General features: G+C 28.1%; 2 protein-coding genes across 7 annotated transcripts in view; both read left to right on the forward strand.

Moving 5' to 3' along the window:
• Positions 1–6260, forward strand: part of LOC126845540 (O-acyltransferase like protein-like) — a 37772-nt gene extending 31512 nt beyond the window's left edge. For 5 of the 6 annotated variants that reach the window (XM_050584209.1, XM_050584213.1, XM_050584208.1 and 2 more), the window contains one exon: positions 6150–6260. In XM_050584209.1, coding sequence (XP_050440166.1) covers positions 6150–6180 — 31 coding nt within the window. In that variant the 3' untranslated portion in view covers positions 6181–6260. Of the gene's footprint in view, positions 1–661; positions 1031–1490; positions 1706–2021; positions 2240–2520; positions 2610–3125; positions 3317–3647; positions 3815–3892; positions 4062–4136; positions 4331–4469; positions 4627–4683; positions 4874–5590; positions 5734–5947; positions 6058–6149 lie in introns of those variants that run through there. The other variant, XM_050584202.1, reaches the window with a different exon arrangement.
• LOC126845541 (O-acyltransferase like protein-like) lies at positions 9–22582 on the forward strand. Its single transcript, XM_050584216.1, has 16 exons — positions 9–27; positions 11576–11790; positions 12214–12431; positions 12704–12792; positions 13448–13638; positions 13789–13955; positions 14015–14183; positions 14258–14451; positions 15006–15162; positions 15221–15410; positions 15899–16041; positions 16255–16364; positions 16433–16647; positions 20421–20530; positions 20621–20759; positions 22294–22582. The coding sequence occupies exons 2-13, from the start codon at positions 11632–11634 to the stop codon at positions 16461–16463; spliced, it is 1818 nt and encodes a 605-aa protein (XP_050440173.1). The 5' UTR covers positions 9–27; positions 11576–11631; the 3' UTR covers positions 16464–16647; positions 20421–20530; positions 20621–20759; positions 22294–22582.
• Positions 22583–25112: the final 2530 nt, after the last annotated feature.

Genomic DNA, 25112 nt, shown 5'->3' on the forward strand with positions numbered 1-25112 from the left:
ATAAAAAAATCACCCTGTATAGTCTGGGTAAATAGTTTTTACCCAGACTATACAGGGTGATAATACAGTCTTAATAATATTCAACTCTGCCTTTATAAACGTCTTGAATCAGTCACAACAACGTTTTAGGGATGATATTTTAACATATTATAAAAATGCCATGTATTTATTCTTATACAATCATTTCAACTGAATTAGGTCACCAGAGAGATATTATATTTACGAACTTTCAAACCGTGACCTCGTGAAAATATTTTGCAGCGAGGGACTGTAGGAAAATGTGCATTTGATTAAATTACACAAATAGTAATAAATCAATTAATTTTTAATTTAATATAAAGGCATAAACACATAAATATAAAGGAAATAAAAATAAAAAGTTTAATATCTACCTATATAATTAAAAACTCTACGTTATTAGTTCCCAGGCAAATGTAAAATTATATATTAAAAAAAAGAAACAATGGTATAACTTATTTGAATGTTTGAACTGTCATTGAAATTAAAACTTTATAGTTTATTCAATTATAATGATTTCCGTAGATCAACGCATTTGATTTTTTTAAATTAAAAACAGAAAATTAATACAATTATAGAAAAATAAGTAGTAGAATAATCAAATAAATATTACTGCCCTGACTTAAAATTATAACACATACTACATAGATAGCTTAAGGCATTCATTTGCAAATCTCAGTGTAGATGACACAGATACTCAAAATGTTTCGAGCGTGGGCGTTGTTAACGTTTATTTTGCCTATTGTAGTATTTTCCAGTGAAATCGCTTTTGATGGTCTAAATGTTTCTACCGATACAAAACACCCAGTTTTACAGAATACGATTAATTCAGAATTGGTCGACAGAAATGCCACGAGACTCGAGCCGGTTTATCCTAAGATTTGGTTAGCCGATCTCTTTTATCAATCATTGGTTGGGTTTTCCGTCACAGATGTTGGAAGTTCCGCATGTCGACTGCAATCAAAATTGTACTTAAGCCATTTAAATAATAACTCCTACTGGGCAGTAAAAAGTAAGCGATGGTCAATGACCAAGTAACTATAAGTCTATATTATAGTTTAAATCTAGTCGATATCTTTAATAATAAACTGGTCAGAAGAAGCATAACAAAAAATAACATGTGTTATTTGCCAATTAAATCATTGTCCTTAACAACAGAATTAAAAACAACAAAGTCCTATGCATTTTTCTACTACCATCTCTTTCGCCTATAGCCATATTTTTTTTTTTTTTTTTTTTTATTAAAATCATCATAACTTACAAAATTTCAGTATATAAAAACTGTTTATCTATCTGTTTTAAGCTAAAAGCTTGTGTTAGAGATAGAGAGTTATAGAACTTAACTAAAATGTATGTGCATGTATAGCAAATAAACAACAAAAAAGAGAAACAAGAAATACATTTATATATACTCTATTGTATAATCCTTAACATAATTTTAACATAAAAATTTCTAACACTGAACTTTATAGTGTCCGACTCATGGCCTAGATACCTGAACGGATTATTAATAGGAAACACACATCACATGGGCGTTTATGACGAGTGCATCAGTGTGCACCAGCCTATTCAAGGAAAATATTGTATGTCAACAATAGAACTTCAGACTTCATCAAACGAAAACTTCACCCAGTACAGTAAAGATGAGTACGCAAGTTTTGATAACGCATGGCAAGAAATACTCGGGGTAAATATAATTCTTTATATTACGTAAATTTAACAAAAAATTTAATAAGCAAATACCACAGGTTAATAACTAAAAAATACAAGAATCACCGTTTATGATATCAGAAATAACGATAATAGTTTATTTATTAATTGACCATAATATATTTGGTGTTAATACTTCCTTTTAGCACCCATCAGTATTCATCTCGTTTCTTTTTGTTAGTGACCAAGTATCATATACGTTAGCCTGAATTACATTCGCTTATACTTTAAATACTACTGAATACTTTTTCTTCTAAAATGTCTTAATACATTTTACTTATTTTAATTAACAGTTTATCGATTATGGTGACCTGTACAAAAGAAATGTTATCAATCTTGGCGTCTGTATACCAGAAGCGTGTACATCCGCAGATCTTGAAATTTCATTACAAAGAGAACTGGATAGTATATTCCTGTCTCATCAACTAAAAGCGCAAGTCAAAGTTAAACCGGATTTATGTAACACTAACAAGCATTTTTTCCCTTACGACACAGGATATTATGTAACATGGTAAGCATGATAGAAAAGCTAAGAAGATTCTCCCATCAGAATTTTAAACAAATTAAAAAAATCTCTAAATATCCTTAAAATACAAATACGTTAAGGTACTTTTTTTGGGGAATTGGCTCAAAAAGTTATTTTAGATTTTACTTTACATCTAAACAGGACATAATTTAAAATCTTTGTCGATTTCACTACTATATCGCCTTGATTTATCTAATCCATACATTTATTTTAAACAGCTTTTTAATATGTAAATGTATTAAATACTCGGTATATTTTTCGTTTAGCGGGTTTTTTGGCTTGCTGATTTTGATTGTATCATTTTCGACGACTTATCATTTAGTAGCCCTACGCAATGGTCGTGAAAACCAACCGTGTAAGTATAAGAATTGAAAATAAATGCTAATTCTTTTGTATTAAATACTATTATTTAAATAATATAATATATAATAATATATTTAAGAATTTTTTGGTTTGCCAATGTTTATTACTACGTTTAAAGAAATTTAAAAATTATTTGGATCATATTTGACTATTTTAAAAAAAATTGTAGTGCGTCGTAATTGTAAGTTGAAAAATATGGTAATTTGTTTGGTAAATATTAAAGAGGTGAGTGACTTTTTTAAATTATTGGCCCAATAAAGTGGTCCAGACACATAAATAATGTAAAACACATCATTGTAAAACAATACCTTCTCAACCTATAAGTAAACACAACTACTGTCTCTTAGAATCAGTAATTAAATACTCAGTTTAGACAAAATATACTTAAAAAAAAATATAACGAACTACTGACTATATAATGTAACATAGAAAAACATATGAATCTTTCTTTTTTATATTTGTTCGAATAATTATTGAATATAATGTTTTCGTCCATGTTTTATTCCAGCGCAAAATTTGGAAGTACTAAATATGTTTTCGGTAATAAAAAATGGAAATAATCTTACCAAATATAATAAGAACAATGAGCTCAATATTTTTAATGGTTTGGTGTCAATCCAAATGATGTTGATCGTAGTAGGCCATGGGCGTCTAATTGATATCAACCTACCGCTATTGTACCCGAAACTAACTGAAGAGGTAAAACGTTTTTTTTCTTTTATTATCATTTATCGCATACAACATGCTATTTAAAATCGGTTTTATTGACATTTTTATGTCTTTGCTATGGCACACACACGGAAAAACGACACCGACGCCGGTTATCATAACGAAAAATAACAGCTGATTTATCTAATAGGAGAGATAAGAGATAAAGAAAGGAGATAGGGGTTGAGGTTTGTGGGTAAGAGATAGGGGGAAGGGGTAAGAGATAAGTGCAAAATCATATAGTGCAATATACCTTATCCCATCCTTTCATCAACCAATGATGAAAACATACTAATGATGTATCACTTTATGTGTATTTCAGTTTTTTCAAGATACCCACCACAATTCTTTTTTATTTTGGCATAATTCAGTTGACTCTTTTATATTTGTGTCTGGTTACTTATTATACATGACAACCATAAATAAGTTCAGAAAATCCGGAGATAATTGGTTTCTGATTCCAAAGATAATTATGTACAAGTATCTAAAGTAAGCAATGCCCTATTTGTTGTGATTGATTCTTTACAATTTTCGATTAAAATTACTAATGTCTGATAATTATTCCAGATCACTACCGGTTCATGTCACAATGATAATTCTTACAATATTTATTGTCCCCCATATGGGAGGTGGACCTTTTTGGGCAAACAAAATGGGTATGGAAGCAAACAAATGTAAACAATATTGGTGGACTAATCTATTAGTTATAAATAATTTTGTCGATGGAGAAAAACAAGTGAGTATCAAAATCTAAATTTTACTGAAATAAAAGAGAATATTTGTATAACAACTATAGTGACTGGTGTTTTAGTGTCTCTACGCCGGTTATTTCATTTCATTACAACTACAGTTGATGGTTATTGGAATTATCGTCGTTTACATTTATGGAAAAAACCGTAAAATCGGCAATGTTGTAATAGCCTTGCTGATTACCGTATCATTAATCATTCCGTTTGCTATAACGTACTACTCGAAATCAGAAGGAATTACTAAATTCAATATATCGTTAGTATTTTCTAATAATTTTAGCAATAGAAGTGTTTAACTGTTTTAGACGAAAATCCATTCGTGGACACAGGAGTACACAGTGCGTACTCTTATTAGCAAGGCAACGTTCACGTTATTACATTTTTACCTTTTATAGATTTACGTTAAAAATATTTCAATCAACTAGTTCAGCCTCATATCATTTCACGTACCTATACAGCCGATTCTATGTACGGGGTTTACCATTTTATATTGGACTGTTAGCTGGTGATATTGTCGAAGTTTTAAAAAAAAAACAAGTCAAAATGTCTAAGGTAATTGCATAACTCTACAGATTACAATTGTTATCAATAAAAAAAAATACTTTTCAGGCAACTACCCTTATTACTTTTCTGGTAGCTTTTGGTCTTTACATATATGTCCAATTGTACAGTATTGTATTCTTTAAAAGACACAGGGATTACAATGCAATTGAGTCATCTATTTATTCAAGCATTAACCATCTAAATACGCCCTTATTTTACATGTGGATCGCTATCTGTTACACTACTTCTAGTTATAGTAAGTAATATCGATGAAATATTTTTTTCACAGCAATTATCAACTATAAACTTACTTTTGCACGCAGATTTAACCACTCAAATATACCCTTTAAAAGAGTAATTCATTTTCTCCATCATCTCTCTTATGCATTTTACAACACTTACTTCGATACAAATTATTGTTGTTCTTTTGTACATATTTTGCAGATAAAGATGTTTTTGTTTTTTAAACGTAAACACTAATTTTCTCAAAAAATAATTATAATTCTATAGTTTTTGATTTTTTCGCTTAATTCTAATTTTATCAACTTTTAACATCCAAATGGTATTACATTTTATTATATTTTTTAAATAAAAATACTTATTTATTCAAAACCATAGTAGCTCTTTTTTAATTTCAATAAGTTTTCAATTGTTAAAGTTTAAAAACAAGTCGGAACGTTGAATGCATTCATAGAATGATAAAACTAAAGATAATAATAAAACTATACTCCAACCTTCCTCTCGACCTATATATTATACTTTTAAGAGTAAAACGTAGTTTTTGAAAACTGTCCATAGTCCAATCAAATCTAGGAAACTAAATAATTTAATAATAACTTATTAAACTTTTTTCCAAAATGGAAATACTACAAAACTGCCATACTTTAAGTAATAGTGAGCATTTATAATAAATATATCATCCTGTAGAGGAAATAACAGAATCATTTATTTTAATGTTATCTTTCATTTCCAGGATTTCTAGAAAAATTACTGAACAATCGATACGCTGGTTTATTACACAAACTCTCTTATTCAATATACCAGGTCAATCTTACCGTAATAATAATGATTAATTGTTCTGCGCGGGCATCCGAAGTTTCCTCAACACAAATAATCGTAAGTTATTAGTAGTAATAATTGTTCTCACCTATCTTAACCCGACCTAAACATACTAGGTATTAAACTACGTTCTCGTCAAATCCTTATTCTGAATGTAATGTACGTGTACGGAATCAAGCTGGGATTATTTATATCAAATTATATCATTATTTATATCAAATTTATGTTGTTAATAACGTTACTCTTATTTTAATAAATTCTTTTATTATAGGTAATGAAAACAATTTATATAATATTAACGGTACATATAGCGGCTCTAATAATGCATTTTCTTGTTGACGCGCCGTTTGGTTTATTGATAAACAAAGTTATTTTGGGAAGGTATGATATTTCCATCTTATGACTAAAAGCAACCATTCATTGTTATACAATTATATACATTTATTAATTCCCTTTTTTTTTTTTTTTTGTAGAAGAACTAGCACAAAATCTAAAGACAATTGATACCAGAAAAATTCAAAATATGAAACAAGCAAAATTACATGACAAACTTTTAAATATACCATATTAAAAACATTTAACAGAAAAATAAACTTTCTATACATTTATTTAATGTTATAACTTCAGGTGGTTGAAACTATTTACTAAATATTAAATTAAATATTTTGAATTTGTGAAGTTGGTATTCCAATTTTGTAATAATTCCATAGTTGTTTATTTATGATTATCCATTGTTTTTTCTCCTCTTGTTATTAAGAGGAGAAATTACCTATCAGCGTATTCTAAATCAACATATAATTTTTATAACTTATGTAATTAAACACTTTGAACAATTTTATTTATTGAATCTATTAAAAATCTGTAGCCAAACTTCTTAATGAAAACAAATAATACTAAAAAGGTGAAAATTACATTTTGATCGTAGTCAATTTCTAGGTTGCTATGTGTAAGTAAATCAACAGTCTACAGTTATCTAAATAATATTTTGATTATTTTATTAATTAGGATACATGGGTAGGTAAATTTTAAAACTAAATTATTTTAGATAGACGACCAACCCTAATTATATCCACCATAATACTAAAAATACATTATGGAGAACATTATTATTATTTGGTACAATGCGTTTATCAATATTTAAATAAAGTTCTGTCTATACAGTATAAATACTAAGTACAGTTTAAATCAGTACATTCGATACCAAGAACAGTATAACCCAGCAAAAAATAATTTAATCTAAAACTATTTTATCAGTATTAAGATGTATGTCTTAATCGTAAATCATATAAAATACAAAATTTGGGTTAAATTATAAAATATTAATTAACTAAAAGCTTGATATTTCAATTACTATAATAAAAAATTATAATCAAATATAAAATAGAAAAATCTTTTAGTTTATATGAAGAGCTACATATCAACAACGTTCATAAAACATCAAATCTAACTTAAATTTATGTTAAAAAATGATTTATCAACTTAACATAATATGGAGTGACTTTTAAGTAAAAATAACTATTATGTTTTTAAACATTTAATAATAGTGCAAAAAAAATGTATGGGGTAATATTACCAATATTTTGAGTTTATTAACGGCGATTATATCCTTCTTCAGAGATTCCAAGTAGAAAGAAACATTAAGCATAATAAGTCTTCACCTAAAACAAAATAAACATTATAGTAACAGACCTATTAACTTACATATTTAAATTCGTATAAGATACTTAATCTAAAACAATATTATCGAGAATCATATTATTCTATAATTCTCGTTGAACTATAATTCTATGTCTAAATCTTTTGTGGGTTATTACCAAAACGTTAGAGGTATGAGGTCGAAACTTAATTTACTTAGATAGTAATGTTCCTTCCTATGATTATGATTACCTCGTTTTTACCGAAACTTGGCTAAATATTGAGTTTACAAATGACAAAATTGTCCTTTTTAATTATAATGTATCTAGGTTTGATAGAAACATAAATACTAGTTCTTTAACAGAGGTGGTGGAGTTATGATTTGTGTAAATAAAAAGTATATTGCTGAATTAATATCTATTCCGATCAATAATGTTGAACAAATATTAATATCAGTCAATTCTTACCATAACACTAAATTTATTATCATTTAAAATTGGCTTTATGATTATGGTTACCTCGTTTTTACCGAAACTTGGCTAAATATTGAGTTTACAAATGACAAAATAGGTTTGATAGACTGTTATGAACCCATAACTGATTTATTTATGAAACTGAACTATTTATTATTGAAAAATGTAGAATAATATGTACCTACAAGTATAGGTAAAAAATAATTTTCAAAATATTCATATTTTCCGAGTAAATGAGTGTCTTACGTTAGTTGGATCACCCTGTATACGGGTCGAATAAAGGACCTTGGTATTATTTTCGACTCTAAACTTAAAATATTTGACTGCCACACCAAAAACATTGTTAACAGGTCAAATATACATTATTATTTCCTTTGCAGAATTATATATTTAACATAAGATGCTCAATATTACCTGAAAAATATTATTTAGTATTTTTTTAATTTTTCAAAAGTATTCTGGGGAATTAAAACATTATATTTTAATTAATTAAAACGAAATCAAGGAAAATTACACAAAGAAAAAGTTATTAATTAATTTAAAATTTTAAATAATAATTATGGAAATTATTTAAATATTTTAATTATCTTAGGAATTTAAACTTAATTTGTTATTTAATTTAGATTATATAAGAAAAAATAACCAAGTTGAAATTTAATAATTAATTCTTAATTACAAAAACTGTGTGCCCCATTGGAAACTTAAATCTTATGTTATTCATTCACTCATCTATTTAATAATTCTATCTATTTAATAATGGTATAAACATATTTTGATTAAAACCTATGAAATTGTATAATTTGTATTCCATTTTTCTACTAAGAAATTATATATTTAATTGAAAAGTACAATTACTGGCAAAGACGTTTTGAACAGTGCATGTGTTGTTTTCATTTTATATCATTATAAAATAGCATATAGGATAAACTAAGTATAGTCTAAATTAGTATAGTTATAACTAAATATTAGTACTAAAAAAAAACCTTTAAAAAGGTAATGATATCGCTGCAATAAAGGAATGAAATCATATTACTAAGACATAAGGACGTGAAATGGCTGACCTGTTCAAAGAATTTTTAAATATATATTCATTTTTTTATATGTTAATTATTTTTAACATCTCTATACCTGATAAGAGCAATATACCTCGTTTTGAACTATCTATGTCAGACATAATTATGGGACCTATGGGAATAAGATTTAGCTATAGTCCTGGTCCAGATGGTGTTCCCAAAATTATCTTAAATCTGTGTAGGCATTCCTTTCAATACAAATTATTTTTAACTGGTCTCTAAAATGTGGACATTTTCAGTTTTTGAGGAAACTTAGTTATTGGGTTCCTATTTCAATTCCGGTAGCAAGTCCTCTTTAACTAAATATAGGCCTATATCTAACCTATCACCACTCCCTAAATTGTTCGAAAAACTTAAAGAACAACCAATATCAAGATCTCTAAAAAAAAAATACTTTTATTTAGTTAACATAGGTATAAATCAGGTTAGTCTACTGAACCTAATCTTCTAAACGCTTACACTAATTTATTAGAACCTGGAGAAGCTGGCCTACAAGTTGAAACAATATAAAATACTGAAATCCGTAAAGCGTGCGATACAGTAAATCATGACAACCTTGTTTCTACGTTAAATTCAGCTAGAATCTCCGGTAATCTCTTAAACTAGTTCAGGTATTATTTAACAAACCGTTAACAAAATTAAATCATATTTGTATACTCAACTGGTAATAAAAATTTATCTAAGTCTGACATTATACACGACCCCCGTGTTATCTTCCATTTAAATCGTCCTTTTCTGCTCGCATAGAGCAAGATTGTCTAAAAGCGATACCTCCACGAAAATATTTTGCAGCAAAGGACCGTGGGAAAATGTGCATTTAAAAAAATGACACAAATGGTAATTAAATACATAATAATGTTTAATTAAAAACTATACGTTATTAGTTTCCCGGAAAATATGAAATTATATACTAAAAAAGAAAATAATGATGTAACCTATTTGAATGTTGAAATGGTCTTAGTGTAATATCCACATATATAATTACACATACACATACACATAATTCTGTTTAATTAAAAACTATACGTTATTAGTTCCCAGGCAAATGTAAAATTATATTTTCAAAAAAAAAACAATGATAAAACTTATTTGAATGTTTCATTTGTCATTGAAATTTGAAGTTTATATAATTATAATGATTCCCGTAGAACCACGCATTTGAATTTTTTAATTAAAAAATAGAAATTAACACGAGTGAAGAAAAATAAGTAGTGGAATAACCAAATAAATATTTAGGCCCTGACTTAAAATCGTAATACGTACTACATAGATAGCTTAAGGCTCTAAAAACTTTGGCTTAAAATTACGCTCAAACACAAGAAAATGAATAATAAAACATTATGATTTATTGTATGAAATTATATCTGGGAAAATTACACAAACTCGAGTAAATTAAAATAAGTAGTGTGATGTACATAAATATGCCAAGGGCATGACTGTAAGGTCATACAATGATGTATCGTACATTTTCATTCTATAGTCATATACCTATAGTTTTTTTTTTCATTTAATACCATAAAAAAAATCATTGTAAAAAGAATACCTATAAAAAGTACGCATAAAAACAAGTAAAAAAACGTAGTGCAATATTTACATATATGGTTAATGTCTAAATGTAGTCTTAGCTCAGTGTAGTTAACAAAAATATTATTCGTTACCAGGCAAATGTAAAATTATATATTAAAAAAAAGAAACAATGGTATAACTTATTTGAATGTTTAAACTGTCATTGAAATTAAAACTTTATAGTTTATTCAATTATAATGATTTCCGTAGATCAACGCATTTGAATTTTTTTAATTAAAAACAGAAAATTAATACAATTAAAGAAAAATAAGTAGTAGAACAATCAAATAAATATTACTGCCTTGACTTAAAATTATAACACATACTACATAGATAGTTTAGGGTATTCATTTGCAAAACTCGGTGTAGTTGACATAGATACTCAAAATGTTTCGAGCGTGGGCGTTGTTAACGTTTATTTTGCCGGTTGTAGTATTTTCCAGTGAAATCGCTTTTGATGGTCAAAATGTTTCTACCGATACAAAAAACCCAGTTTTACAGAATACGATTAATTCAGAATTGGTCGACAGAAATGCCACGAGACTCGAGCCGGTTTATCCTAAGATTTGTTTAGCCGATCTCTTTTATCAATCATTGGTTGGGTTTTCCGTCACAGATGTTGGAAGTTCCGCATGTCGACTGCAATCAAAATTGTACTTAAGCCATTTAAAAAATAACTCCTACTGGGCTGTAAAAAGTAAGCCATGGTCATTGACCAAGTAACTATAAGTCTATATTATAGTTTAAATCTAGTCGATGTCTTTAATAATAAACAGGAGAAGCAAAAAAAAAAATAACATGTGCTATTTGCCAATTAAATCATTGTCCTTAACAACAGAATTAAAAACAACTAAGTCCTATGCATTTTTCTACTACCATCTCTTTCGCCTATAGCCATATTTTTTTTATTATTTTTTTTTATTAAAATCATCATAACTTACAAAATTTCAGTATATAAAAATTGTTTATCTATCTCTTTTAAGCTAAAAGCTTGTGTTAGAGATAGAGAGTTATAGAACTTAACTAAAATGTATGTGCATATATAGCAAATTAACAACAAAAAAGAGAAACAAGAAATAAATTTATATATATTCTATTGTATAATCCTTAACATAATTTTAACATAAAAATTTCTAACACTGAACTTTATAGTGTCCGACTCATGGCCTAGATACCTGAACGGATTATTAATAGGAAACACACATCACATGGGCGTTTATGACGAGTGCATCAGTGTGCACCAGCCTATTCAAGGAAAATATTGTATGTCAACAATAGAACTTCAGACTTCATCAAACGAAAACTTCACCCAGTACAGTAAAGATGAGTACGCAAGTTTTGATAACGCATGGCAAGAAATACTTGGGGTAAATATACTTCATTTTTTGTATTTGAGCAAAGATTTAATAAATAATTTAATAAGCAAATACTATTGGTAATAAATTAAAAAGTTCAAGACTCAACGTTTATGATATTAGGAATACCGATATTAGATTGGTTGTGTACAACACCAAGGAAAGTAATACATTTTTTTAAATGGTTAGCTGAATAAATGGGACAAATATAAATAAGATACGGCAGATCTCCAAATGTAATTTTATTACTTGACCATAATATATTTGCTGTTAATACTTTCCTTTCAACACCCATCAGTTTTCATCTCCTTTCTTTTTGTTAGTGACCAAGTATCATATACGTTAGCCAGAAATACATTCGCTTATACTTTAAATACTACTGATTACTTTTTCATCTAAAATGTCTTAATACATTTTACTTATTTTAATTAACAGTTTATCGATTATGGTGACCGGTATAAAAGAAATGTTATCAATCTTGGCGTCTGTATACCAGAAGCGTGTACATCCGCAGATCTTGAAATTTCATTACAAAGAGAACTGGATAGTATATTCCTGTCTCATCAACTAAAAGCGCAAGTCAAAGTTAAACCGGATTTATGTAACACTAACAAGCATTTTTTCCCTTACGACACAGGATATTATGTAACTTGGTAAGCATGTTAGAAAAGCAAAGAAGATGCTCCTATCAGAACTTTAAACAAATTTAAAAAGTTTCTAAATATCCTTAAAATACAAATACGTTAAGGTACTTTTTTTTGGGAATTGGCTCAAAAAGTTATTTTAGATTTTACTAACAAGACATACATAAAAATCTTTGTCGATTTCACTACTACATCGCCTTTTTCTATCTTATCCATACATTTATTTTAAACAGCTTTTTAATTTGTAAATGTATTAAATACTCGGTACATTTTTCGTTTAGCGGTTTTTTTGGATTGCTGATTTTGATTGTATCATTCTCGACGACTTACCATTTAGTAGCCCTACGCAATGGTCGTGAAAACCAACGGTGTAAGTATAAGAATTGAAAATATATGCTAGTTCTTTTGTATTAAATACTGTTATTTAAATAATATAATATATAATAATATATTTTACTCAGAACGTTAAACTGGAAAAATTTGTTTGATACAATGAGTACAACTGTTAACTTTTATAATAAACTATAAGAAACTAATAAAACTGATTTAAGAAAAAAATTTAAAATATTTTTTTTTTGTTAATGTTTATTATTATGTTTAAAGAAATTTTAAAAATATTTGGAACAAATTTGACTATTTCTAAAAAAATTATAGTGCAACGTAATTATAAGTTGAAAAATATGGTAGTTTGTTTGGTAAATATTAAAAGTTCTTTCTAATCTATAAATATCAAAGTTGTCATTAAAAAAAAAATTTAGCGGTTTTTTTAAGATATTATGGGTCCAGAAACAAAAATAATGTAAAACACATCATAGTAAAACAATACCTTCTCAGCCTGTAAGTTAAAACAACTACTGTCTCCTAGTATCAGTAATTAAATACTCAGTTTAGACAAAATATACTTAAAAAAACTATAACGAACTACTGACTATATAATGTAACATAGAAAAACATATGAATCTTTCCTATTTATATTTGTTAGATTATCTATTGAATATAATGTTTTCGTCCATGTTTTATTCCAGCGCAAAATTTGGAAGTACTAAATATGTTTTCGGTAGTAAAAAATGGAAATGATCTTATTAAACATAATAAGAACAATGAGCTCAATATTTTTAATGGTTTGGTGTCAAACGCAATGATTTTGCTCGTAATAGCACATGGAATTCTAGTTGGTATCAATCATCCGCGGTTGTACCCAAAGCCATTTGAAGAGGTAAAACGTAATTTTTCTTTTAATATCATTCATCGCATAATACAATTTTATTATTGCAAAATCAATAAAATCCAGTATACCTAACCCCATGTTTTTCATTAACTAGTGATAAAAACATACTAATGGTGTATCACTTTTCGTTTATCATAGATTGTTCAAAATACCCACAACAATATCTTACTAACTTTGAATAATGGAATTGACCTTTTTATATTTGTGTCTGGTTACTTATTATACATGACAAATATTACCAAGTTCAGAAATCCCGGATGTAATTGGTTTCAAATCCCAAAGATTATTATCTACAAATATCTCAAGTAATCGTTTTTTATCGTGATTTACAATTGGCATTACCATTTTATAATCATTATTTCAGATCTCTTCCGGTTCACGTCACAATGTTACTTCTTACAATATTTATTGTCCCTCATATGGGAGGTGGACCTTTTTGGGCAAACCAAATGGGCGTGGAAGCAAACAAATGTAAACAATATTGGTGGACTAATCTATTAGTTATAAATAATTTTGTCGATGGAGAAAAACAAGTGAGTATCAAAATCTAAATTTTACTGAAATAAAAGAGAATAATTGTATAACCATTATAGTAACTTATGTTTAGTGTCTCTACGCCGGTTATTTCATTTCGTTACAACTACAGTTAATGGTTATTGGAATTATGGTCGTTTACATTTATGGAAAAAACCGCAAAATCGGCAATGTTATAATAGCCTTGCTGATTACCGTATCATTAATCATTCCGTTTGCTATAACTTACTACTCGAAATCAGAAGGAATTACCAAATTCAATATATCGTTAGTATTATCTAATATTTCTTCTTATATGAAAAAACAATGTCTTTGTTGTTTGATGGAAGTATCTTGTAGGCTGCGTTTATGATTTGAATCCAGTAGTTTCACATTCTGTTGGAAGCCCATAGCTCTTAAGCAAGTGAACATTTAACTGATTTATGTACAAGCGTTGATTTTAAGGAGAGCTTTAAGGTACAGGTTTCAGTGACAATTAGGGTCAGGCCAGTTGTGGGTTATAACCAAATATAAAATTATCTCCTTTGCTGTGCCTAAAAATGAAAAAAAATGTCATGGTAATAGTTCATTTGGTACCCTCCGAAAACTTTAAAAATATTATTCAAATGCCTATCCTTTATAGGACCAAAAAAAAAAACCGTTTACATAAATACCAAAAACATAGTTTTGAACGATTTTAATTTTACCTCTAAATCATGTTCTTTGGATTTTATCAGTATTGAATTGAAATTACATCTGTATTTGGCAAAGGGTGTGTTCTTGCGAGCAAGGCGACGTTGACGTTATTAAAATGTTTTGTAGTACATTTTTACCTTTTATAGATTTACGTTAAATTGGTTTCAATCGACTAGTCCAGACTCATATCATTTCACGTACCTATACAGCCGATTCTATGAACGGGGTTTACCATTCTATATTGGACTGTTAGCTGGTGATATTGTCGAAGTTTTAAAAAAAAAACAAATCAAAATATCCAAGGTAATTGCATAACACTACAGATTACAATTGTTATCATTAAAAAAGAAATATTTTTCAGACAACTACACTAATAACTACTCTGGTTGCCTTTGGTCTTTACATATATGTCCAATTGTACAGTAATGTATTCTTTAAAAGACATAGGGATTACAATGCAATCGAGTCGTCTATTTATTCAAGCATTAACCATCTAAATACGCCCTTATTTTCCATGTGGATCGCTATCTATCACACTACCTCTAGTTATGGTACGTAATGTCTATGCAATCTTATTTTCACAATACTTATTAAGTATAAACTTATTTTTCCACACAGATTCAACCACTAAAATATCCCCTTTAATAGAGTATTCCATTTCTCCAACATCTGTCTTATGCAATTTACAACATTTACTTCCATATAAATTATTGTTTTCCTTATGTACACATTTTCCAGATAAAGATGTTTGTATTTTTTAAACGTAAATACAAATTTTCTATAAAAATAATTATTATTTTGTAGTTTTTAATTTTTTTCCTTAATTCTTATTTTAATACCTTTTAACCCCTAAGTGGTATTACATTTTATTATATTTTTAAATTAAAAATATCTTACTTTTTAAAACTATAGTAGTTGTTACTGGATGTCCTATCCAGTTTTTAAAACTGGCCATCGTCAATCAAATCTAGGAAACTAGATAAATTGATAATAACGTAATAACAATGTTACTCATATAAATGCTATTAATTATTTCCAGGCTTTCTAGAAAAATTACTGAACAATCGAATCACTGGTATATTACACAAACTCTCATACTCGCTATACCAGGTCAATCTTACCGTAATACTAATGATACATTTCTCTGTACGGGCATCCGGAGATCATTCATTCCACATAGTCGTAAGTTATTAGTAATAAGGATTTTTTTCACCTATCTTAACCCGACCTAAACATACTGGGTATTAAAAAAAGTTCTTTGCAAAACCTTTTTCTGAAGGAAATGTACGTGTATGGAACGAAGCTGGGTTTTATTATTTTAATAAAAAATGTGTGTGAGCTAGTGTATGTATGTGTAAAAGTTTACATTCTGATTTATATATTTTTCAATTTTAGGTAATGGAATATATTTATACAATATTCATGGTGTATATAGCGGCTCTAATAATGCATTTCCTTGTTGACGCGCCGTTTGGATTATTGATAAACAGAGTTATTTTGGGAAGGTATGCTATATACATTTTATCATATTAGCAAGCCGTATATTATATAGATTTCTTTCGTTTTTTTGTAGAAGACCTAGCACAAAATCAAAAGATGATTGACGACAAAACAATTTTAAAAAAAGATATCAAAATTACATAAGCAAAATTCAGAAAAATTTGAAAGTTCAACCTAATCAATTGTGGAAATTCAATAATGATATAAGCAAAAAAAATGTCTTGCTTAATAGTATGCATCTATGCAATGAAGAGTTTCATACTCCTAATGATAGTATTAATGTTTTTGGTAATTATTTTTCTTTTGTGTATAAATAGTATGACTGTGTCAATGTTAATACACAACATTATCCGGCTAAATTTCTTTTTCTCTTATGCAATCTTGTTGTATTGAATTAATTGAGATATTCTATCCACTAAGTTCTTTAACATTAAACTCATCTTCTAGTTCTGATTTATTTAATGCCAATTGTATTCCTAAAAAATTGTAACTTGTTCATTCCCCTCTTTTTTTATTATTTGTTTAATTTATCACTCTTCGCTAGTATTTTCTATTTGCATGGAAAACTAATTTTATTCAACGTATTTTCAAAGTCATTTTCTGGTTTATCCAATATCATTAGTAACCAGCTAATATTGCTGCTCTCGTTTATACCTTAAGTATTTTAATCGGTGACTTCAAATAATGTATCTTTTGATTTATATAATTCAGTAGTACATGCTCAACATGGTTTTAGACGAAATAGAGTACGATAACTAATTTACTTCATAAACCAAACTTTCACTCATTTAAAACTTTTTGTAATTGAATACTAAATAATTCATAGCTAAATATCATATGTAATATTTTATCTTTATATTGTATTCTTTTATTTATCATACTATTGTTCACGAACGATTATTTTTAGGTAATTGGACTTGCCCCTTTTAAAACTGAAATAAATAAAAATATGTAACATTTCACTTGAAAGCAAAATTTCACGACAAAAGTTTGAATACACCTTTATCGTAGTATAATTTTTCTATAAAAGATTCATTTTATAAAACGTAGTTTTCTAAATGGAAAACTTTTTTTGTTTTTTATGATACTTTTATTATTAAAATCACATATTCTTACCAAACGTTTTGTTTTTTTTTTGTCGAGAACAATACATTTTTAATTTACAGTTTAGCTATATTTTATTGTAGGAGTGCTGTGTCGATATAGGGTGTCGTTTGCATTTGATTGACAAGTTGATTTAAACCATAACATATATTTTATAATTAATTTGTCAATGATCACTGCTTACTTTTACTGCCCAGTAGGTATTTTTTTTTAAATGCCTTATGCACAACTTTGACTGCAGTCGACAAATGGCTAAAGACCAACTACGTTTGGAGCGAGTACAAAACCGATTCCTGTCCTACGTTGCTTTTCTGCTTAAGATTGATCACCCGCCCCATGACTATTCGTCCATTAGATCTTCCTTAAATATCCCTAGTCTTACTTCTCGCCGTGTAGATGTTGACCTTTCATTTATCACCTCTCTTCTTAATGGCTCAGTGGATGCCCCTGACCTTCTCTCTTCTATCTCTTTCCGCGTTCCCGTGCATTATACTAGAAATCACTCTCTTTACCTAGTCCCCTCTCACAGTACCAACTACTCTCATAACCATCCTTTGCATAGAATGCTCCGTTTACTCAATAACTCCTAGATCCGTACATGTTATTCTGAATTATTATATATTAACATAAGCTATTTAGTTTTTAGTCGTATTGTGCAATAGCATTTAATGTTTATAATTTTTCTGTAAGATCACCTTAATCACTATTATTATTGGAATTTTTTTTTTTTGTTGTGCTTACTTGTTATTGTATCTCTTTGAATTGCCGATTGGCGTTAAATAAATAAATAATTAATTTTAGAAACATTTTTATTGTAAGAAGTAAAGCATTTTATATTTTAAAATATTTTATTGTAGGTGTGTTGTGACGCTAAGGGTTTCATTTAGGTTAAAATAAAATATAAAACAACTGTTGCGTTTTAATTACAAAAACTTCTGTTATTGATGGTAGCACTGATAACTTACTGCCACTAGTAAGTTCTAGTGGATTTTTTTTCGATTAAGACAAATGATAGTGCTTAGAAGCCAAGATAAACCGGAGAAAGAATATTGGCATAACTTTTATAACAATAGTCGATGAATATGATAATAGAAAAATGTTCAGAACTTTTTTCAATGCCGTGGTTAAATGTTACAAACGTTTTTTTTTTTTTTTTGATGAATCGGAAATCGGAATCGAACTAAAATGTATTTATTTTACGTTACAACCTAAATATATAATATATCTATTTTTGTCTATTCTTATTTTTTTTTTAATTTAAATATCAATTATATTGTAGTTGTGAATTATTTAAATTTCATCTTAAAAAGAAATACCATGAATGAAAAGAGAGAAAAACAACAAAAAAGTTTTCAGATTTAACAGATATGAACTGAGCTGAGTACTGCGTTACGCACCTGTCCATGCTTTTTAGTTGAATTAGATACAATTTTATTACTTAAGTACAATAGTCAATACATAAATCATATTCAACAAAGACAATTTTTTTTGGTTTTGATACGGCCTAAATGTTTTATTCCTAATTTTGAAATACATTTATATATATTCACAGTTTATTACAATTTCATTTATATTTTTTTATTAAACAATTACCTGTTCAATTTAAGTTATGATCCAAATAATGTATAATATATTATAAAATATTGTATTAGGTAATTCTATAATTCTAATTTTCTCTTCTATTCTACTTATTCATTTTATTCAACCTTAACAGTACATAATAATTTTATTTGTATAATATAACTATTATATTATAATTTTTACATTTTAATAATAATAAAATTATTAAATAAAAAAACTTTACACTTAACCCTTGTGGCGTTAGGTGATGACAATATTTTCAAAATTGTATTGACAACGATTTTAGCCCGTCTTATGTCAAATACAGAAGTACCGCCAAAATTGGTTCAGCTAAATATTCTAGTATATTTTACATTGTCATTTCTTCACAACCGGTCACAAATTAAGTACATCTGTCACATTAATATCTGTGTTGTTTCCGTCAGGGTAATGTGCAGATTGTAAATTGCGGATTGTAATTTAAATCTTTTATTGCAATCATTAGCGATGGCCCTTTTGATGAGTCTAGAACCACTTTATCAGTTGCAAGATGGGCCGATGTCTGTAATACGAAAATTGTAATTAACCATTAAAGTTGAATTCACAAATTGTAATTGTAATGTTGATTGACATGTCATTTTTCGAACTTAAATTTAATTTTGTTTATTTCACTGATTACATCAACACTGACACAGAGAAAATTACTTCTGATAAGAATTACATTTTCTAAAGTATCGCTTTAAACATCTATACATAAATTACCCTAAGTTAACACTTTTAACCCCTGTCCTCTTTGCTCGACATTTTATATCCATATAAAGTTATAACTATTGTTTCCGTTATGTTATTTTTTTAAATCAATACTACACTTTCAAAAAATAGATTAAATTAATACAAAATTTTATAGTGTATAATTATATAAGTTATAACATTTATATAATGGTTTAGAATACAGTGATGAGTAATCACAAGAGGAGAAAAACCAATGGATAATCATAAATAAACAACTATGGAATTATTACAAAATTGGAATACCAACTTCACAAATTCAAAATATTTAATTTAATATACAATAAATAGTTTCAACCACCTGAAGTTATAACATTAAATAAATGTAAAGAAAGTTTATTTTTAGTATAGTATATTTATAAGTTTGCCATGTAATTTTGCTTGTTTCATTTTTTTAATTTTCCTAGTATCAATCGTCTTTAGATTTTGTGCTAGTTCTTCTGCAAAAAAAAAACGAATTAAATTTATATACTCGTAATATTATAATAATACATGGGTACTTGTAGTCATAAGATGAATATCGCATACCTTCCCAAAAAAACTCTGTTTATCAATAAACCAAAAGGCGCCTAACCTAACCGCTTTTTTAATATATTTTTTAATTTTAGGTAATGACATCAATTTATACGATTTTAACGACATATTTAGCGGCTCTAATAATGCATTTCCTTGTTGACGCGCCTTTTGGTTTATTGATAAACAGAGTTTTTTTGGGAAGGTATGCGGTATTCATCTTATGACTACAAGTACCCATGTATTATTATAATATTACGAGTATATAAATTTAATTCGTTTTTTTTTTTTGCAGAAGAACTAGCACAAAATCTAAAGACGATTGATACTAGGAAAATTAAAAAAATGAAACAAGCAAAATTACATGGCAAACTTATAAATATACTATACTAAAAATAAACTTTCTTTACATTTATTTAATGTTATAACTTCAGGTGGTTGAAACTATTTATTGTATATTAAATTAAATATTTTGAATTTGTGAAGTTGGTATTCCAATTTTGTAATAATTCCATAGTTGTTTATTTATGATTATCCATTGTTTTTTCTCCTCTTGTGATTACCCATCACTGTATTCTAAACCATTATATAAATGTTATAACTTATATAATTATACACTATAAAATTTTGTATTAATTTAATCTATTTTTTGAAAGTGTAGTATTGATTTAAAAAAATAACATAACGGAAACAATAGTTATAACTTTATTGATTGGAGATTCTATCTTCTATGCTTTTCTAACATGCTTACCGAATTACATAATATCCTGTATCGTAAGGGAAAAAATGCTTGCTAGTGTTACATAAATCCGGTTTAACTTTGAATTGCGCTTTTAGTTGATGAGACAGGAATATACTATCCAGTTCTCTTTGTAATGAAACTTCAAGATCTGCGGATGAACACGCTTCTGGTATAGAGACGCCGAGATTGATAACATTTCTTTTATACCGGTCCCCGTAATCGATAAACTGTTAAGTAAAATAAGAAAAATGTATTAAGACATTTTAGAAGAAAAAGTATTTAATGCAGTATTTAACGTATAATATATTTAATACCAAATATATTATGGTGCAATAATAAAATCAATACTGAAGATCTGCCACATCTCATTTAATTTTCCCATTCTTTCAGCTAAGTATTTAAAGTATAACCGAATGTGTTTCTGGCTAACGTATACGACCACTGGGAAGACCACGTTTGAGGTGGGAAGATGTGATAAGAAAAGACGTGGAAACACTGAACGGAGGACGGGATTGGAAAACAAGAGCGGTGGATAGGGAAGGCTGGAGGATTGGATGTGTGATGGGATGGTCTTGATGGCCGGAAAACCCAAGAAAAAAAAAAAAATTTGTTCACATCTAGAAATGTTCTTTTACTCTATCACTATAATTACAATATTTTCATAATTGTATAAGTATAATTAAGTTTAAAAACATTATTACTGTGAAGAATATAGCTAAATTTTAAAAATATTTTATTGTAGGAGTGCTGTTTCGATATAGGGAGTCGTTTGCATAAAAATAAAATTTAAAAGAACGGTTTCTTTTTAATTACAATCACTACTGTTTGTGACAATTGCTATTGACTGTAGCAATAATGTGTGGTAGTATTTTTTAGAGAATATTGTCATCGATGAAAACAAATGGATATAGTTTAAATTAGTGCTTAGTAGCTAAGATAAATAAATAATAGAATATTGACTTATAATATGGCTATAGGCGAAACAGATAGTAGTAGAAAAATGCCTAGGACTTTGTTGTTTTTAATGCCGTTGTTAAGGACAATGATATAATTGGCAAATAACACATGTTAATTTTTGTATTGCTTCTCCTGTTTATTATTAAAGACATCGACTAGATTTAAACTATAATATAGACTTATAGTTACTTGGTCAATGACCATGGCTTAGTTTTTACTGCCCAGTAGGAGTTATTTTTTAAATGGCTTAAGTACAATTTTGATTGCAGTCGACAAGCGGAACTTCCAACATCTGTGACGGAAAACCCAACCAATGATTGATAGAAGAGATCGGCTAACTAATTCTTAGGATAAACCGGCTCGAGGCTCGTGGCATTTCTGTCGACCAATTTTGAATTAATAGTATTCTGTAAAACTGGGTTTTTTGTATCGGTAGAAACATTTAAACCATCAAAAGCGATTTCATTGGAAAATACTACAACCAGCAAAATAAACGTTACCAACACACACGCTCGAAACATTTTGAGTATCTGTGTCAACTACACTGAGATTTGCAAATGAATGCCTTAAGCTATCTATGTAGTACGTATTATGATTTTAACCGAGGACCTAAATATTTGTTTGGTTATTCCACTACTTATTTTTCTTTACTTGTGTTAATTTATTTTTTTAATTAAAAAAATTCAAATGCGTGATTCTACGGAAATCATTATAATTAAAATAACTATAGTTTTAATTTCTAAGACCGTTTAAACATTCAAATAAGTTACATCATGTTTTCTCTTTTAGTATATAGTTTTATATTTTCCGGGAAACAAATAATGTATATTTTTAAATTAAACAGAATTATGTGTATGTGTACGTGTAATTATATGTGTGGATATTACACCGTTTATTTTTATTTCCTTGTGTTTATGCCTTTTTAATAAATAAAAAATGAATTGATTAATTACCATTTGTGTAATTTAATCAAATGCACATTTTCCCATGGCTCCTCGCTGTAAAATATTTTCGTGGAGGTCACGGATATATAGTATCACTCTGGTGACTTAATTCAATAGGAATGATTGGATAAGAATAAATAGATAAGTTGCCAATAAAAGATATATTAACATGCCATCCCTAAAACGTTGCTTTGACTGATTCAAGACGTTTATAAAGGTAGAGTTGAATATATATTATTAAAAAAATAGAATGAAATATTTAAAAAAAGAACGTTTTACCTTGACTATACAGGGTGATTCATTAAGGATAAGACACTAATTTTCTCGGAAGATATTAATATTTTGAAGAATACTTTTTTTATATCATAGTATCATGAATCAAATATTTATTCTAAGATGTTATTGTTTTAATTGGAAAAATGATAAATTTAAAGTTAGATTTATTGTTGTTAATTAAAGTTTGGAATTTAACATAAAATATATTACTATCTATATCTTTTTATTTATTAACCATTGAAATTTCTGATATTTAAATTTAATATTCTATAATCAAATTTCCGTTAAGCATTTACAAAATAGTACATACTAACACAGCATTTTATTTTGATCAATATCTTTGGTGGTTGGCAATAATATAACTATTTACATTGATTTCATGAGACATTATCGTATAATATTTATAACAGTTTCATTCCCATGTCCTCAGTAGCTGAAGACAGGTTACGAGTGTAGGTAAAAGAAACCTGTTGTACACGTTTTTTCTTCAATTATTCGGCCATCTTTAGTTTACATTCCGTTATACTTTTTTCTTTTTGGTCATCGACCGAACTATACCTAATTCGGTTATCGTTTATTCCAAAGAGTTCCGCTACAAGTGCGCGTTTATACCGAGTCTTTGGACGGTGTCACGAGTGCACTGATAACAAATTACACGGGCAGCATATGCCGCCCGCGTGAATCAGTCAGCCATATTGTCTGAGAACAAATCCGTGTATTTTTTTTTACATACATTATATAAACATTAACAAAAACGTCTTCAAACAAAATGGCCGACTGATTATCTGTTATCGGTCCGCCGCCCAGAAGTGTCCAGCGCCTGGCACACAGAGTAGACTAAAATACCGGAGAGGACACTCAATGTGCAAGACAATGATTTCGCCGACGGATGCCGCCATCTTCGCCTCATTCATCCCGAAATTATAAATCTATACGCAGCCGCAGCTAATATCGTATAGAAATAACACGTAACAATTGCTTCTTTTTTTTTAATACCGGTCGATAAACGATAAGATGGCCGCCACGCTTTTTAGCGATCATTATTATTGTGCGATATGTTGAATTTTCAGAGTGTCCTCACCGGTCCGATACCGCCATTGCCCTTGCAGCTACACAGTATACTGTATAATATTTAATGATACAGTATAAGAGTACTAATTACTAATTATTATACTTATATATATATTAGAAAACATATAATAATTGTTGCAGATTATTAAAAAAACCAAACTAGGTTTATAACAATTAAAAAAAACTCATCGTTATTACAATATTGGTTACAATATTAATAACACGATGATGTCAATGCCGTTGTTGTTTTTGGGCTTTTGCTTCTCTTTTCCCGCTTTCCACAGACCTGCCCCCCGCTCAAAAAAAAAAAGACCAACAAATTTATCGAATGACACAATTACACATCATACCAGGCCATGTTTAAATGGTAATTTTTAAAAACATAAAAACCCGCGCAATCCTATTTGAAACGACCGACGTCACACAATCGTCATGATAATAATTACAATGTTTTACACAATCGATAATTCTAACCTACAAAAGCCGCTTAAGATAAAATGTTGATAACAAAAATAAAAAATAAAATCATCCTTTTAAGCCCCATAGAGCTCATATGTTGTACATTATATATAACAAAACCAATTTTATACTTGAACAATTATTCCATAAAACAAAACATGTATATAATATATATATATATATACACATATTATATTCTTATAGCAATGGTGATAAAAAACGTTCAAGATAATAATCGTTACTATTCATAATTTTGTTTTATTTTTTATGTTAAATATGTTAAGTTTTGTTTATAGTTTATAAGTTGCTGTTGAATTGTGTGTTTAATGTTTTCTTCA

Source organism: Adelges cooleyi, unplaced genomic scaffold (genome assembly GCF_023614345.1).
Source record: "Adelges cooleyi isolate 19-005CV unplaced genomic scaffold, UGA_ACOO_1.1 ACOO_flye_CR_arks_rails_tigmint_CR_PRNA_8, whole genome shotgun sequence".
NCBI classification, from domain to species: Eukaryota; Metazoa; Arthropoda; class Insecta; order Hemiptera; family Adelgidae; genus Adelges; species Adelges cooleyi.